Raw genomic sequence first — 18,401 nt, forward strand, 5'->3', positions numbered from 1 at the left:
GCCTTTATGACATCTTCACCAATTACTTGCCAGTTTTCTTTAAAGAACTCTGCTAGATATCCATCTATTCCTGGAGCTTTGTCACTTGGTAATTCATGAACCACCTTTATAATCTCATATCTTGATACAAGAACCGTCATTTCTTGCTGTTGTGCTAGTGATAAACAGGGTCCATCTCTAGCTATAGTAACATCAATTCCAGTCATTACTGGGCAGCTTCACCTAACAGCTTTTTGAAGAACTGTATAAACTCCTGCTGGATCTGCTTTGGATCAGTCACCCTCACATTCTGTTCTGTACAAATAGAAGTAACTTTATTCCTTGCTTACCTAGCCTTCAACTGTGCATGGAAATATTTGGTATTTGAGTCTCCATGTTTGATCCATATAGCCCTTGACTTCTGTCTTAAAATCTTCTCATAGACTGCATCCCATTTTTCAATTAGCATCAGCACTTTCTTTTCTTGTTCAATGAGATTTGGATTTAAATGATCATCATTTATATCCTGTTGTATACCAATTAACTCCTCCTTCAATTGTTTGAGTTTCACCTCCATTGATGAGTATTGTCTCTGAATTCCCCTAGTATGAATCTCCAATAGCTTCAACTTCTGCATATTTTATACATGGTGTGCCCTTGTATGTTTGGGTTCCATATAAGCTCAACTGCTCCCTTAAATTCTTCTTGATGTAGCAGTATATTTAATAGCCTATAAGGTTTCCTCGTCTTCATTCTGTGCACCAATGTATTCAACAATATAGGTGTATGATCATAACATCCAGGAACTAGATATACTGCTTCAATTCCTGCATACATTCCAAACCAATCTGCATTTCCAAACACCCAGTCTATATGACTATAGATTCTGTCCTCAGCCCCTCTCTTATTGCTCCATGAGTATTGTATCCCTTTTTTATTGATCAGTCCTACTCCAATATCCTCAATGCACTGATTGAAGTCAATTACTTCATTTTGATGAACAGGTGCCCCATTTATTCTATCCTCTAGTGTTAGTATACTATTGAAATCACCTAGAATTGACCAAGGACCTTTAGTCACTGCATTTATACTCCTTAGTTGATCCCATAAAGCTTTCCTATCAGCAATAGTATGTAGACCATATACAATAGTTAAGTAACTCTGAAATCAGAATTATTATCTTGTATATGGCAATGGACCAGTTGTGATGATAATTGCAGCAAATCTGGCTTCACTTCTGCCTCTTTCCAACACACCCAAATTCTGCCATTAGGTGCTTCTGAATAGTTGTCCATCACTTTCCATTCTCTTCCAAACTTCATCTGAATCTTTTTTGCTCTTCTTTGTTTCACTCTAGTCTCCAAACATCCTACCAAATCTACTTTATTCTTATTCAGGAAGTCTTTGAACTCTCTCTGTTTAAAGGACTTATTAAGTCCTCTAATATTCCAAGTACTGAATATCATATTGGTGGAATGGTAGTTGGAGTAGGCCCTTTTGTAATCCCTTGTATATGCTTATTGCTTTCAATCCTGTCAGGTGGTTCATTCTCCTGGATCCTCAATACTGCATACTTGTTTCTTCTTGTTATCTCCTCAAGTTCAATAGTTAGTTGCCCTTTTGTTTTTGATTTGCCATGATAAATCATAGCCTATTTGCCTCTTTCTTCAATCTGCACTTGGACCTCTTATGTCTTTCCTGTATATTCTCTTCTCCATTCTTTTTCTCCTCAGTTACTTTATTTTCTTAATTTTCATCTACTTTGGTTTCCTCACCCATTTCTGCTTTTTGTCCTTTTTCCTCTGCATCCCTAGCTGTGATTCCCGTTTGCATTCACCATTAGGATGCCCAAACCTGTTACATTCTTGACAGAATACTGGTTTTCATTCATAATCCACTCTTTGCACCCTAATTTTACCATCTGGCTGTTCTATGGTCAGCTCATCTGGTAATGGTTGTGTTATATCCATCTCAATTAACTCACGAGCATAAGATATTCTCTCACACTGTGCTGTTAATCTATCAGTACATACAGGTTTCCCCAAGCAGCTAGCAATTCTTTCCAGATTTTCCTCTGTCCAGCATTGGATAGGTAGTCCTAGAAAATTGACCCACAGTAGCATCGCACGCATATGTTCCTTGTCAATTTCAAAATCCGGCTCCCAGTTCTTCAGCACCAGTGGTCTATTATTGAAAGTATAAGGTCCTTTTACCATAATCAACATTTTTCCCTCAATTGATTCAAACCTAAATATGAAGTAACCATCATCATGCATAAGTACCGTAGGAGTAGTTACTGAATTCCACACTCCATAGGCAAATTTCAACATCTCTTTGAATGTAGTGTTACCTCCCATAACATAGCCTATAAGAGTTGATTCCCATTTTTTACACTGCATTTCAATTTCTTTCTGATTCAGCTTCACAACTTTAACTCCATCTCTCACTTCTAGTGGATAGAATTTTAGTTGTAATCCCTACTGCACTGTTCTATTGCCTTTAACCATATCTGCCATAGTTCGCTTTTCTTCTCCAGATCCAGCGGAATAGGTCAATTTTCGTGCTGCTGTAGCCATATTGTTCTCCATTACAGTTGTAGTTTCAGTATCATTCGGTTGTGGTCCTTGCATTATCGTCGGTGCACTCCCCATTCCGGTCATCCATTGCACCAATTGAATTGGAGCTAGTTGTTGTATAGTTCCTGATTCCGGCGTAACCATTCGATTCGATGTTTCCTCAGTACTCTCCTCCGTCTGTACTTGATGAGAATTGCTTTTCCGAGCTGTTTTCCGGCGAGTCATCGTTATCAGCTCACATTAGCTATTCCTTGCTAAACGTGTGCCTCTAGAGAGAAAACTCACCAACATGGAGCTCTTTAAAACAATGTTTCAAAAAAAGATTAAGTAGATTGATCGTATTGTCAATTGATAAAGAATTATTAGAAAGAACTGATTATAAAAAAATTATTAATATTACGAAACTTAGCTCAAAGTAATAATATGAAACAAGCAAATAAACAAGAATGTAGGGAGCAAGGGAGGAAAGATTCTTATTTCTTTCATATATTCAAGTGTATACAATGTGGTGCCAAAATCCTCTATTTATAGGATTACATAGAGGCATACAAAAGGATGCCATAAACATGACATTAAACATTTGAGATCATGGAGGAAGATTATGGAGGTGTGGGAGTTACGTCCATAATGGTAAGAAGTAGTGGGAGGTTAATGGAGAAGAGTAGTGGGTGTTACTCCCTTAGGAGTTATGGACATCCACCATAATTAAATATTTCATAACACTCCCCCTTGGATGTCCTAAGATAATGTGCCTCGTTAAAACCTTACCAAGAAAAAACCCTGTGGGAAAAAATCTTAGTGAAGGAAAAAGAGTACACATATCTTGTAATACGTATTGTTTGCTGCCTCGTTAAAAACCTTGCTAGGAAAATCCAGTGGGATAAAACCTCAGCTAAGGAAAAAAGAGTGCAGCGCGTATCTTACTCCCCTTGATGAAAACATCACTTTACTTTTCGGAAATGACGCATTCCGATCCCGTATACCAGCTTCTCAAATGCTGGGGTTGGTAATGATTTATTGAACAGATCCACCAAATTATCAATCAAATAAATTTGTTGAACGTCTATATCACCAATCTGCCGAAGATCATGTCTGAAAATAACTTTGGTAAAATGTGCTTTATTTTGTTGCCTTCAATATATCCTTCTTCCAATTGATATAAGCAAACAACATTATCTTCAGTATTATTGGAATCTTCTCTTCAAAGTCAAGTCACACGTCTGTTGTGTGTTGAGCTCCTTGCTTTATCAGTTGCTTATCTTGGCATGACTTGAATAAGTATCAACAATTAACTGCCTTGTAAAATGATAATATGGCAGTACTCTCACATGCATATAGATTGTTTGAAGAAAGAATTTCAGAAAAATGCCTGCATTTGCATAACCAACAAAATCTTGGCAATATTTGTTAGAATAAACAAATCTACATCAAGTATTCTTTTTGAAATATAACACTAATTGTATTCCAATATCTCCACATAGGAATAAAACTATATCTCGCTAGCATATTGTTATACTCATGGTTCTAGCCAGATATATTAGAGCACCAGTTGCACTAGACACAAAAATAAATCATGTACGCCATGATCACTCTAATCTACATAAGGATTTACCGAAGATTTATTTAATAGATTTCTCGGGAACCTTAATATGCTTCAGAACAATTTAAATCATTCAAGGATTTTCTTTATATGCATATCAAATGTATTGTCAGACCAAAATATAAAATGACTCCATTCCCCACAGGAGAACATGTCTCCATATAACTAATACCAGGATATTTACGAAAATTTTGTGCTACAAGTCGTCTTTATGTCTATCGACTTGATTTTTCATTTCACTTTCAGGTGTGGGGACTATCCGTCCAACTTCACATTTTTCAGGTGAAGTCAATTTTCATTTCGTATTAATCGATCTTCCTTTCATTTATAGTCTCAATATGCCAACCACTTTGGCTAATATATTTGAAACTCAAAAAGTTCCTTTTTGAGACTTACTACCATCAATGCCATGAATAATTTTATTTATTCGGGTAGTAACAAATTCGCTCTTTCGGAGCTCTCAGTAATTTTGTACTACAAGATCTTTTATATCACCATCCAAGTGGTGAATTTTTTCTCCACAGAAAAAATTATCTTATCATTGTCACAATCAAAAACATTATAGACAAGACTTATTTCTTGCTTTACTTTTGCCTTTAATAACTTTTTATAAGGCATGTCAAAATATTTTTGGCGTACCACATGTACGCGACCAATGACATATTCATGTAACCACATTGTAATATTCATTATCTTTATTTCTCTCAAACCTCCCTTAGAGGTGAGTTGTTGTATTTATCTAACCATGCATAAGCACATTCTTATGCGTAATTTTTATCACATATATATTTCAACATTTACTTCCAGGAATGAACCTGCATTTACAATGCTTGTCACAAGTCGCATTCTTTTAAAAATGGACTATAATCGTCTGAGCGTGGCTCATATTTACAGACTATATTGATAGACAATTCCTTCACCTTTGAAGGATTATTTTGAGAACCCTTATTGTTCTCTTTTTTACATTTTCCATAATGATGACTATATTATTTTGGTCTTTGGCACACCCACCTTCATTGGTCAACCACTTTTCTTATTTAGACTTATTATGCACCGTTAGCTACTCATTCACTTCAAGAATGGAGCAAATCAAGTGGGACAAACTTTATGCTTTTTTATGAAAAATACATTATTTTTCTTTAGTCATCATTATATCATCAATATGGTGCATTGGGACTCAAACCCAATGCCTTATCCATATAAAGGCATGTTAGGACATAATGCATTGGGACTCGAACCCAACGACTTATTATCATGGTGCACTAGGACTTAAACCCAGTATCTTACCCTCAAGGTACGATGAGACTTGAACCTACCGTTTACCCTCAATCAATAGCATAATAGACCAAAATACTATTGAGGCTCATCCTCGGTCCTCTAAATCACTTACCCACAGGGCCACATATAATGGTTATGCATAAAACCATTTGTTATAACAATTTTATAAACATTAGTACTTCATCAATTTATGAACTCATCGCATGTAATTTTGACTTCTTTAAGATATAAATGAGATAAACTATTTCTTACAGACTCTAAAAAAATTTAGATCACAGTATATTATATTAAGAATGACAAAAATATGTAAGTTATACAATTCATGAGTACTTCAAAAGTGTGAGAACAATTTCATCGGTACTAATAACTCAAACTTTGTTACTATTATCAATATTACTAACAACAAAAAATAAGCACACAAATATAACCTCAGAATAATCACTTTTTATATTATCCAGTTAACTCAAAGTTATCAGGCCAGGCCACTTACTAGTAAAAGTGCACACAATTATAGGGGCCATTGAGTGGTGGGTCAAATATTTATTAAAATTATAATTACCGATTTTCTTTCCTTTGTAATCAAAATACTAGATGCAGTGGAGGAACTATTACTAGCATAACATAAGCCATAACCCCAAGATTCATGTAACTGACACAAACTCATACTCAGAAAAATTCAATTACCTATTCGGTTTTCTAAACTTTAATAATTTAGACAAGGTCAAGAATGAAAGTTATTGGAAAGTTAAATTGTCAACTCAAAAGACTTAAAAAAAAAACATAAGTAATGGAGCAGTAAACCTGGAGCATAGCAGACTCTCTTTCAAGTCCAACCTCACACTTTTCTGCTTTTGTACGTACTAGTTATAGTAGTTATTCTTTTCTGATTCTCGTAATGAGACTAATCAGAACATGGGCGGAAGAAGAACCAAATTCAAATTTTGGTTAGAGACTCGTGCTGATAACATATTACGAAACTTAGCTCAAAGTAATAATATGAAACAAGCAAATAGACAAGAATGTAGGGAGCAAGGGAGGAAAGATTCTTATTTCTTTCATATATTCAAGTGTATACAATGTGGTGCCAAAACCCTCTATTTATAGGATTACGTAGAGGCATACAAAATGATGCCATAAACATGACATTAAACATTTGAGATCATGGAGGAAGATCATGGAGGTGTGGGAGTTACATCCATAATGGTAAGAAGTTGTGGGAGGTTAATGGAGAAGAGTAGTGGGTGTTACTCCCTTAGGAGTTATGGACATCCACCATAATCAAATATTTCATAACAATTAACCACTTTGCATCTCAAACAAGTTAGAAAAATAGACTTTACATAAATATATATATATATATATATATATATATATATATATATGATTTTTAAATGTAAAAAAGAATTAAGACCTCTAAATAATGTTTGGCTTTAGGCCCCCAAATGTATTAAGCCGCCCTCAACAGCTCAAATCTAAAAAAAAGATATTTTCTTAGAAGAAAAAGTGGTTTGGGCTTCCCTGAAGTTTGGCCAAACATTAGTTGTGGACCAATAAAAAACGAGTTCCTCAAATGGTACTATAAACCCATTGCAAGAACAAGTCAACGCAGAAATTCCAGCATTACTAACGCGAATTAAAAACGAAAAATAAAATAAAATATATCGATAAAACTTTGAAGCGAAGGAGAGAAGTGAAGCGCTGAATTAATGAGAAATCTAAAGTCAACATAATAGTTTATCACTATAACAATTACTTTTCAATTAAAAAACAAAAAATTCAAGTTTTGGTAGTTTGCATATTACCATCAGCAAGTATAAGAGCTATCTTTCTCTCGATTACGCTTCCATTTTCTTTTGCTAATCCAAGACCAAGAGATATCGGCTAAACAAAGAAAAATGGCCATAAATGTATTGCTATGGCATTCTAGAAATAAAAGCAATGACAGATTGATGTGAAGGAATACCACAATAATGCATGTGGTTGTATTTGGGGCGGGTAGAATTCAATTCGGACTGAGGTTCCACGTGGCCCAATGAAATGATGCCATCACATTAAAAAAGAGCTCACAAAATATTCCGTTAGTTGCCCTCATTTATGGACCAAAAATTGAATGGAGCATAAAAGTAAACCATTTATCAAATGATAGGGATATTTAAGCTCTTTTCAGTCAAAATTTTGATCCTCCAATTTCAATTACGGCAAAAGGTCAAATATACTCCTCTACTTTTGAAAATGGTCTAAAATAGCCTTCGTTATACTATTAGGTTATCTATACCCCTATCGTCATAATTTGGAACAAAAATACCCTTATTTTGGATGAAGTGCCACGTGGCAGCACCAAATTAAAACGACCCATCTCTTTTTTATCCGGTCTGTTTAAAAAAAACCCACCATCCGACCCAAATTTCATCTCACTTAAGCGTGAAAAAAAAACCACCACCCGAGTTATGCTCCAACAAACAATGAAAGGTGTAAAAATGAAATATTTGTTTCTGGTCCAATGTATCCTTTTCACGCATAAAAGGCTAGCATCTATGAAAGGTGTAAAAATGTCTATTATTATACATTACTGCGAGGGAAATATCTGGACATTTACTTACTGGCACGTTGTGTTTATATTAATCAATAGATATATGATATGTAATTGTAACATCTACATAAACTTTTCTCACTTAGCTATGGATTTACCGATATTGGTATTTACACCAAATCAATATATATATGATATGGGATTGCACATACACTTTTCTTACTTAGCTATTATATATTATTACCTCATTAAATCACTTAATCATGATAAGTTTGTATGATTTGGTATAAATATCGACTGCGAGAAAGTTTTTATGTGTATCGCAGTTATAAGAAAACATAGCCCATTACAAAATTGGACTCCCTATGAATCATTCTCAAGAAACAACGCTACTGAATTTGTTGGAGCAGAACTCGGGTGGTGGGCTTTTTTCACGCTTAAGTGGGGTGAAATTTGGGTTGGGTGGTAAGTTTTTTTAAACGGATTGGGTAAAAAAATAAATGGGTCATTTTAATTTGGTGCTGCCACGTGACACTTCGGCAGACAATAGTATAACAAGGGATATTCTTAGACCATTTTCGAAAGTATAGGGCTAAAGATAAGTTCGAGTGTTTCAACAATCCCGCTCTAAAATTGGATCTGAGCAGTAGCTAAATTGATGTAAAATACTTGTTCTCATTATGTTTGGTATCTAATGCTTAGTCCATGTACCATAAAAAACAAGTTGACGCAAATGGTACTGTTAACACGTAGCAAAAACAAGTCGACACATAATTCCAGTGTTATTGAAGGTAAAGACGAAAAAAAAAAAAAAATACTATACAATATTGATAGGACATGAAGTAAAAAGCTAGAAGTGAAGCGCTCAATTCATAAAACATTAAAATATATGCATCCAACATACAATAGTATCAATGTTAATCAAACTCCTAATGTTAGATTTAACGAATTGCGCGTCATTAATTAGAGACGCATGGCTTCACCCATCAATAGCTTCCGTCTAGCACTCTATTGTTGCAATGCCTGCCATAATAATGAGATTTAAGAGATCAAAAATAACATGTGCTTTCAAACATAATATCATTAACATAATGACAAGATGAGTGTAAGCAAGAATTCTTGAAGCTGATTAATTGAAATATAAGAGCAGAAAACTCATGAATGAAAAGTCTCCATTTTGGTGCTATTTTTTCCTTGAGAGGCTGATCTTCTCTAATTTCCACAAGTTTGTCAAACAGAAGTAACTAATCAATCTAATTGAATTAAGAATCATAGTTAGACGCAGGGTAAATTTCGCCCTTAAGCCCTAAATCAGTACTATTTCGCAATCTGATATATTGATGCAGAATTCTGCAGCGATTACCTCAAAGTCATAGGCCGTAAGAATAGATTATAATCACAATGCGGGGGCCGATCTATAGTTTAACAGATTAAGTTCAACCAACCCAGTAGATTTGGCTCACACACTATATATATGTGTTAAGAATTCACTAGCTATACAAATAATATGTTCGAAACCCAAAAAATCGAATGAACTATGGGTTCAAAAAATTGTGAAGTTAACTTGGTATTATCTTGTTGTGATCAGAGTCTATTGAGAAGAGAAAAGCCTTAGGCTTTGTTATGCTCTGTTCTATAATCTCAACGACACCTTTTGGAAATTTGTCTTGTGTTTTGGATTTTAGAAAGAAAGTTTTAAATAAAAGGTTTCAGGGATCCGGTCAGTTCTTTTCGCAGTTTTTATGGTCTGCTAGTTGGGCTTTTGTGGGCTGTTTTTTTGGGCTATTGGGCTGCTTGGTTTTGAAAGGAAAAAAAAGGCCCTTCAGATGCAAGTAGCATATAGTCTAAGCCCATTAACATAAATAGCCGGGAGAAATTTGGAATTAGCCTGATTTACAATTGCTAACACAATTAATCGAAATTTAGCCACTTTTTCATGCGAAAATAAAATTTGAATCAAAATACCCTTAGTTATAATCCGGGAAAATTCCGGCATGATATGTTGGAATCCGAACTTTTTACATATGAAATTCAAGCATAATGTATGAAATTCATAATGCTGAAGTTGTATATGCATGAGTTCTAGAATCCAACATATTATGCTGATTTTTTTTTTCATATTTCAGTTAAGAGTATTTTTGTCTAGATTTTATATCCACATTAAATAGTTGTTGTTTTTCAATTACGTTGGGAATACTGCTTCTCTCAATTACCAATGTAAAAAACGGTCAGCCCATGCTATTTTGACTAAATAGCCGCCCACCAAACCAACAACAACAATAACTACCCAGTAGAATCTCACATAGTGGGGTCTAGGGAGGGTAATGTGTACACAGACCTTACCCCTGTCCCGGTAGGGGCAGAGAGGTTGTTTCCGATAGACCCTCGACTCAGGAAGACGAAAATAAAGTAAGAAAAAAAACAAGAGGAGAGAATTCATTAGTAACTCCAGTAGAAATTGTTATAGTAACAGAAACATAAAAACCGAAAGATGAATGACATGCAATAACAGTAACCATAATCTAAGGCCCGGGGCTAAGACAAACAACAGGAATAGTGTGGGTCCCACATAAACTGTAAGCCATCTAAGGCCAATCCTAATCCAACCCCGCCTCGCCCCCGGAATGAAGTAAGGAAAGCCTTACTCCCCCTATCCTACAACCCTAATGCTTGACCTCCGCCCACCAAACCACTTAAACTAAAAATAGTCGAATGATGTACAATAATGTATAATATGTGTATAACCATGTATAATCTATGTATACCGATTAGGAAATATAAACAGCAACTAGCTATTTATGTATATATTCCATTATTCCTATTTCTTTCCTTTTTTTTTCTCTTTCCCTTTTATTTTATATTTTGGAATACTTTTCACAAACCTCTATGAGATTTCGATTGGTAACATATACCTCTATTGTGGCTCCAAATATTACAAAAATTTACTTCGATCATATTTAGCATAATAGCTGTAACTGAAAAATGGGCAAATTTGACCCTTATGAAAAATGGGCAAATTGTAATTAATTTGGTAGGAGAATGATCATTTTCAGTACGAATAGCCTAAACAGTACAATTTATTGGATCATAATTGGAAAAAGAAAAGAAATAATGAAGATAGTAATATCATGCATTGGGTTGAGTTAATAAGTTGTCAAATATCAAGAACTGAGTTATTTTGTATTATCTGTCATCATAGAAAACAAATTCATATACAATACATTGGTTGATCAAAATTTCTTTTTCCAGAACATATTGACATGAACATGGCAAATACAGGAGAGTATATTCTTTTCTTACAGGGGCTCTATTTCTTCTTTGAAGCTGCTTTCCTTTTGCCGGTTGTCTTCTTTGTTGACTTTTTAAACCCAGCTCCAGTCTCCTGCGAAAGGAGAAAATACAGGATATGATTTCATCAGATGATTGTGTATGTATAGGATCCACAAAATGTTGGCCATAACTATCTATTTTCAACTAATATCAAGTCTAAATCATTGGGTAGGCAAGCCAATCCCCAGAAAGAGTACTTCATGTGATTAAAGATGACCGGGCTAATTTGGTTTAATCACATGATAAGCAAACAAAAAAATACAGAAAGATATTCAAACTATCGAACTTTATCAATCACAACATATCAAGCCATAAAGACGTTGACACAAAAAGAGAACAAAGAGTGCAGTGTTCACATCCATTACTAACTGTAGCAATGAAGAAAATAGAGAAACATTTACCTTTCTGTAACATCTATATGCACTTTGACCAGAAAACTCCTGCCCATTTTTGGCGACATAAACCTGATAAAGAGCAGTAGATCAACTCTTTGATTAATGTACAGAAGATAGAATGTCATGAATCAAGTCTAAAATAACACCAAAGAGATTTGATGAATGTCATGAATCAATCCTAAAAGTACAAGCAGATTCCATGAAACTACACAAACACACAAATGTCTAACAAGTATTCCAAGTTGCAGGAGAATGGGATAAAATTTAGTGATTTACCCACTGACATCCATATCCCAACCATGGTTAGATAGACATCAAGCATACTAATCTAGTACAAACTCTATCCAAATTTCAGCAGCAACCAACATCTATAAGTACATCTTCTTGAATTTGTTAAGATCGTCAATGACTATTTAACCCAAAAAAATTCAACAAGTACATCTATGACCTGCTTTTAACAATTGAATCAAATATCAACTTACTTTCTTTCCATCTCCAGTTGTGTACCAATGACCCGCTGATTTGCCAACTGCCTGGACCCTTCTTCTGCCGGCATCTTTTGGAATCCCAGCAGAGCTTTTAGGGTTCACCCATCTCTCGGATCCTTGTGATTCCTCCACAGAATTTGGTTGTTTCACATTCTTTCTGCTCTTTCTAGAGTTTGTCGCTACAGCGCCATTCTTAGAAGTCTTTTTAGAGCCTCCTTCGTGACAAAATTGCCCCCTGAAGACAACATGCACATAGATCTTTGGAATAAGTCATATAATTCATGACAAAAAAACTAACACAGAAGCAAGAAGCAAATGTGTTACATGTAATCTATAACTGATGCATCATCTTGCTTTTGTCCAGGAATGTTCTCAGCACCCAAAGGAAAAAAGTTAGGCAAACGATCACGAACTAGCTTCTGGATTCTTGGATCTTTATGGAAAAAGTAACAGTGAGCAGGGAGAAGGGGCCCCTGAGGTCGCACGCTACTTTCAGTTAAACCACTGTTAATAGTCTGCGTGTTTTTTCCATGTTTTACTGATTTGAAATATTCTTCACAAACCTCATCAAGAGCAGGTGTAGAAATATTAAAGGTCTTATCTGAACAGAAGTCTTCCCACAGATCTCTAGTTTTTAACTTTCCAGCAGAAAGTCCTGCATTTCTCTGGCAACTTGAATCTGCACCAGTATTGTGTGGATTACCGTTCAAAGGAGAATTTACATGTTCTGATTCTTTTTCCATGACTTCACTTTTAGAAGGCTCATCAGAATCAGAGTCAATCAACTGGAACCTTCTCAGTGGACTAACAGTTAGCTCTGGGAAGACGAAATTGCTAGTGCTAGTTTCCATACTCTGGGAAATGGAAGAAACATTTGAAACCTCATTCTTCCTTCCTGTGCATCTGCTTGCAGATTGCGAGGATAATACCCTTCGCCCCTGTAACGGGATTTTGGAACTGCTACACACAGAACTGTACTGCTTTGGATGATCTGATGCGAACAATATTAAAAATGCATGAGGGTTATTAATAAATTTTCATACAGATTTATAACAAATTGCAGAAACGTTTATCTGCAGTCTGACAGACCTGGAGATCTTGCTACTACATAGTTTTACTTCAGTACACAGAGTATTATCATAAACAACCAATACTCCTAGCAAGAAGATAACGAGGATGGCGCATCTTTCAGATCATATAACTTAAGATCATACGGCTCAACAGAATGTCCACCAATACACACAAATTTTGATTCTAGTACATAGTAAGGCCAATGACCACACATTTTCCTTGTGCAAAAAACTCAATTGCAAACTGGTTAAGCTCAACTATATGAATCTTTGATATCCATTTCATTATACTAGGACTGAATTCATTCCAATACTAAATAATTTGTCTTTTAAAACAAAATATAAGTTCTCCCTGCACCCAAGGGAATGAAAACCATGGGAACAGACTACAAAGTTTAAGGCCCCGTTTGGCCATACATCTTCGCAATGTTTTTTCAAATTTTTTTTGAAAACATTGTTTGTTCATAGATTAATGATCTATTTTTGAAAAATTTCTGAAATTATTTTTCAAGTTCCCAAAATCTAGTTTAGGGTAGATTTTGGGTGAAACTTGTTCTCCCACTCACAAAACTTCAAATTTTTTTCAAATAAAATGCATGTCCAAACATAATTTCAACTTCCAAAAATTATTTTTCAAAACTACTTCAAAAATTATTTTTTCAAGTTTCAACTAAATCTATATCCAAAGGCTAGCTAAATCCCAACATAGACAAAAGTAAATTAGGTAGACAAAAATAATAAGGTAGCTTCTCCATGTCTATATCATCCTTGTGGGACCAAGTATCCTATTCTCTCTATTGGTGTGAGGCTGCAAGTACTCTGACTGAATAGTTGAGATGCATACAAGTTGGCCCAAAAACCACCATAAAAGAACAAAATTTGCACACTTAACCCTCAATGATATGCAGTCTCTGACTCACCAAAGAGACTCCTAACATATGTGCAACAACAATTACTTTTTTTATAACAATGGTGTCCGAACCAGCTTGCACACACCTCGACTAATTCCACCAGGTACCTGCTACCTCCCACCAATACAAGTACCAAGTAATTATGTCCACCAAGGCTTAAGGCCTTAAACAACAATTAATACCTAACCCCGACTAATTTGTTAGTATATAGGTTTACTTTCATTATGTAATGTTCCAATCCCGCATTTATTATGTTTGAAATAACTTCCATCCAAGTGATTTTGGTTTATCTCACTTTTTTTAACACATTCAATTATAACAGTGTTGCACATACAGACCACTACATTTGTATTGTAAAAGGATCTTAACAAAACTTCTAGTGCAAGTTTTGATTTTTTAAGCAAGCTTAAACTCGGAATCTTGTTTTCACAATAGCACATTATTGAAATACAAGGGTCTTACATTCATCCATTTCACTCAACTGCCCAATAGGGGCGAATCTAATGTAGAAGTTGGGGTTCTGATATAACCCAGTAGCTTTGGCACAGATATTTTTGTTAGGAATCCACTAAATATGTATAAATAATCTATCCGCAACCTAAATTCAGAACTCTTAAAATGGATCCACCTTTGCCTCCTAAGCTACTTCATAACTTTTCAAGTACAAAATTAAGCCTTATTATTCAACTTTGTTCTGGTGATACATAAACTAGAAATATGATATTCAAGCTTAACATATTTACAAGTCCCAGTTAATAAATGAAAAAAAAAAGCCTTTTCGCTACTAATAGACTACCCCAAAATCAACCTCTATATTTTGTGTAGCTCAAATTGACAGAGTTGTAACAGAAACACAAGTAAATTAAGGAAATAAAACACCAAAAGGTAAAAAGCTAGCTAAAGACAAAACCCTAAAAAAGGTGGAGTATTTTACCCTTGGGCTCATCATCCTGAGAAGAGAAATCTTCAATATCATCGTCCACACTACACCAAGCATCTCCTAGCTTCCTTTTTAGGGTCGTCGGTTCGGATTTGGAAATGAGCCCACGCCGGAGGCGTTTGAGAGATCTAGGTGGATCTGAATCTTCCGTGTCCTCAGCAATTGTGGGGGTTTCAATATCATCAGCTTCTTGGATTGTCGGTAATACAGTGGGCTGGGGCTCTGAATCAATGTCGAAATCAAGCCCTAGAGAGAAAGATGGAGGTTCGAAATCTGCCATTGAAAGATGAATTGAGGGAAATTTTTGAGGGGTTGTATATTTGAAATATGAATTGGAGGGATTTGCAAATGAAATTATGGTGAAATTTCTTTGGTTTTTGCGCCAAATTTTGAGACCAGAAATAGACTTTTCGCGCTTTTGGGCCTCGGGTTGCTGGAGGATTATGCCCACGGCCCACCTATGTTGTTTTCTCCAGTTTTATCATTTATGAGCAAGCATTTGCACTGTTTTTTATTTTTAATAATTCTAATTTAAGAAAATACTATTTTAGAGTAAAGTTTTTACTATGTAAGTTTTATTTATTTTAAAAAGTTTGAGTGCAGGAGTGAAAATAAAAAATTAAATAATTCTTCATAAAGTTTAGATCGGGAATGAAATAAGTAAATATATTAGTATACAACTCTCCTTATGCTACTTGATGCTAACTTTATATGGATGAAAAATGAGTTCATTATCTATCGTGCTTCTCCAAGTGGCGTTTGTTTCTGAAAAATTAAGAAGCATTATCTTGGAAAAAAACTTGACCCGTTTCTCAACTAATTATTAAAAATAGAAGTTTTTTTTAGTAATTAATTAATTAATTTTTCAGTTTATTTGTATAGTATGTAAGAAAATGCGGACAATATATATGTGAACCACGAGAGCAACTATAAAAGAATTAAAATCTTAAAGATGATGTGCTCCAACAATATGTTCAATTGGTTAAAAATAATCTCAATCTTGATTTTTTTAATAGATAATGTGGATTATTACAAGATAAATCACAGCGAATAGCTTACTTAACAACTTATTTTACTCTCCAATTTCAGTTTTTCTTTTTCCATTTTATATGTAAGAGCTTGCAATTTCATTCTGTTCCAATCTAATTATGGACGTCTCATATTTGCAAGTATCGAACTATTCTTAAAGTTTTCTGCTAAAACATTATTCTTAGCTAGCGTTTGGCCATAAATCCCAAATTTATTTTGAAAAATCTGATTTGGGTGAAGCTTGATTTGAAGATGAAAATGTGTTTGGACATACGTTTTCAAAACATATTTTCCAACTTTATTTTGGAAAAACATGTATATAATTCCCAAGTTCTGGAATTTTGGCCCAGCTGATTTTGAGATTTGGGATTTGGGGTTTGGCTAAAATGTGGGCAAAATTTATGACCAAACATGAATTTTGAAAATAAATTCATGGCCAAACGGAGCCTTAATATTTGGGATTGAATTAAATATCGTACGGGAATAGTTGGACCGTGTGCTATCCATATGCCATATCTATCCTCATTAACAATAAATCATGGGAAATGATAGAGCTTAATTAATCCACCATGTAAGGCCTCTGAGTTAACAAAATTGCCACTAAATTATTTTCTGACCTGCGAGTGAAAGTGATTCAAATCCAAGGATGGTATGTTGTACTGTAACATTTAATCGGGTCACACACGGAACTCGATATGCTCTATTAACCGAATTTTGAATGGATTTATTTAGTGACTTTTTGTGGTCTTTCTTCATGTTCTCTATACGATTTTTGCACATACATGTGAACAATTGTTCAAATGCCTCTATTGAGAGTTTTAGCGTGAACATACATAGAGTTGTTGCCATGTGTTTGATGATATGCCTGAAACAACTTAACAGTTATTTATGTTGCTTGTTTACCTCTTACATGTAGTTGATATATTTGCTTATTGGAAGGATTTATCTTTAAATTGGTACTTTAAGTTGTAAAATTACATGATTTCATCATCTAATATAATTTTTCTTGAATTTTCCTCTATTTTCTCATCCATGCATGTTTTTCAATTTAAATTAATGATATTCCCTTTGAATCTTATTTTTTTGGCAGTTGGATATGAGCTACTATTTCTAAAAATAAAATAAAATTATGTACTTTGTAATGATTATGGATTCGCCTTTGAGTTTAAATAGTCTTCCCATCATTTTTGTTATTGTTTCTTGTATTGAAATTTTAATTGATGAGAGATTTTCTTATGTAATAATTCTTGGATTTTGCAGCTTGAAGATGCGGAAATTATTTTTATTGGAAAATTCTATTGATATTACAGCGGTGAGCAGTATCCCTTTCCTAAGGTTCCTTCATTGTGGAGTTTGTACAGCTTCCTGGTGGATGCTCCACATCATACTACGATACATTTAAAAACGTCCATCTTTATCATAATAAAAACTATTTTATCTGAACGATTTTCTATCATTCGCTTTCACTCATTGGAGATTTACTAAGGGTCAGTCCATTATGGAGTTATATGCATTTACTTTGTAGTATATTCATTCCATTTGGTTGTTAGTTATAATATATGTGATGGTCTGTATAGTAGAATTACTTGGTACTGCTGCTGGTGGTCGGAGATAGGAGGTACCTGATGGAATAGTTGAGGAGCGGTCAAGCTGGCTCGGACACCACTCCGATATCACGCAGGTCCACTCCAAGTTAAACTTAGCCAATTCTAAAACCTTCAAAATGCCATCTTCCGACAATAAGTGCTGAATCACTCTCGGACCGCCTGAGACTCGACCAGAACATACACCAAAGTTCAAAAGTATCATACAAACTTATTGGAACTTCTAAATCCCGATTCCAAGATCGTTTACTCAAATTGTTGACTTCAGTCAAACTTGACCACCTTAGGCTACTACCAAGGAACTAAGTGTTCCGAATTTAACCCGAACCTTTTCTGAACCAAATCAACTGCCCCTACAAGTCATAAAATAGGAAAGCACATACATGAAGTTTCAAATAGGGGAACGAGGTTGCAGATAGTAAAACGACCGGTCGAGTTGTTACATATTACAAGTAGAAGATATTACTCTTGTTTGGTACAAGAGATAAAGACAATAATCCCGGGATAGAATTTGAGATTGTATTTATCCCATATTTAGTTATAGATATTAGATAATTTGCGGATAAATTTTACACTAAAATGATGGGATTTATATCCCACTCTATGGAATATCCCGCCATGGTACGAAGCGGCCCCTTAAATCAAGATATACTCATTAGATTTAAAAAGAA

The 18,401-nt window shown here is 34.7% G+C and overlaps 1 protein-coding gene and 1 long non-coding RNA gene across 3 annotated transcripts; one reads left to right on the forward strand and one right to left on the reverse strand.

The window, feature by feature from the left end:
- Nucleotides 1–8,848: 8,848 nt before the first annotated feature.
- LOC109210165 lies at nt 8,849–15,540 on the reverse strand. 2 transcript variants are annotated; one of them, XM_019373543.1, is made up of 6 exons: nt 15,092–15,540; nt 12,501–13,167; nt 12,171–12,411; nt 11,695–11,757; nt 11,264–11,345; nt 8,849–8,986 (listed from the first exon to the last, which is right to left on the reverse strand). In XM_019373543.1, the coding sequence occupies exons 1-5, from the start codon at nt 15,375–15,377 to the stop codon at nt 11,271–11,273; spliced, it is 1,332 nt and encodes a 443-aa protein (XP_019229088.1). In that variant the 5' UTR covers nt 15,378–15,540; the 3' UTR covers nt 8,849–8,986; nt 11,264–11,270. The 2 variants fall into 2 exon arrangements, with proteins under 2 accessions (XP_019229088.1, XP_019229087.1); XM_019373542.1 differs by lacking the exon at nt 8,849–8,986 and having other exon boundaries at nt 11,123–11,345.
- A 1,101-nt stretch (nt 15,541–16,641) lies between these two features.
- Nucleotides 16,642–17,653, forward strand: LOC109210164. Its single transcript, XR_002065499.1, has 2 exons — nt 16,642–16,775; nt 17,387–17,653. It is a non-coding gene; the product is annotated as an uncharacterized LOC109210164 (long non-coding RNA).
- The last annotated feature ends 748 nt before the right edge of the window (nt 17,654–18,401 follow it).

Source organism: Nicotiana attenuata, unplaced genomic scaffold, assembly GCF_001879085.1.
Source record: "Nicotiana attenuata strain UT unplaced genomic scaffold, NIATTr2, whole genome shotgun sequence".
Taxonomy (NCBI): Eukaryota; Viridiplantae; Streptophyta; class Magnoliopsida; order Solanales; family Solanaceae; genus Nicotiana; species Nicotiana attenuata.

What these genes read in the sequence shown, in the direction of transcription:
- LOC109210165 (XM_019373543.1), bottom strand. Translation starts at nt 15,377, where the DNA reads ATGGCAGATTTCGAACCTCCATCTTTCTCTCTAGGGCTTGATTTCGAC. An exon ending in GCATCAGTTATAGATTACAT is followed by an intron (nt 12,412 to 12,500) that starts GTAACACATTTG and finishes TGTTGTCTTCAG; the next exon opens with GGGGCAATTTTGTCACGAAG. An exon ending in CAACTGGAGATGGAAAGAAA is followed by an intron (nt 11,758 to 12,170) that starts GTAAGTTGATAT and finishes GCTCTTTATCAG; the next exon opens with GTTTATGTCGCCAAAAATGG.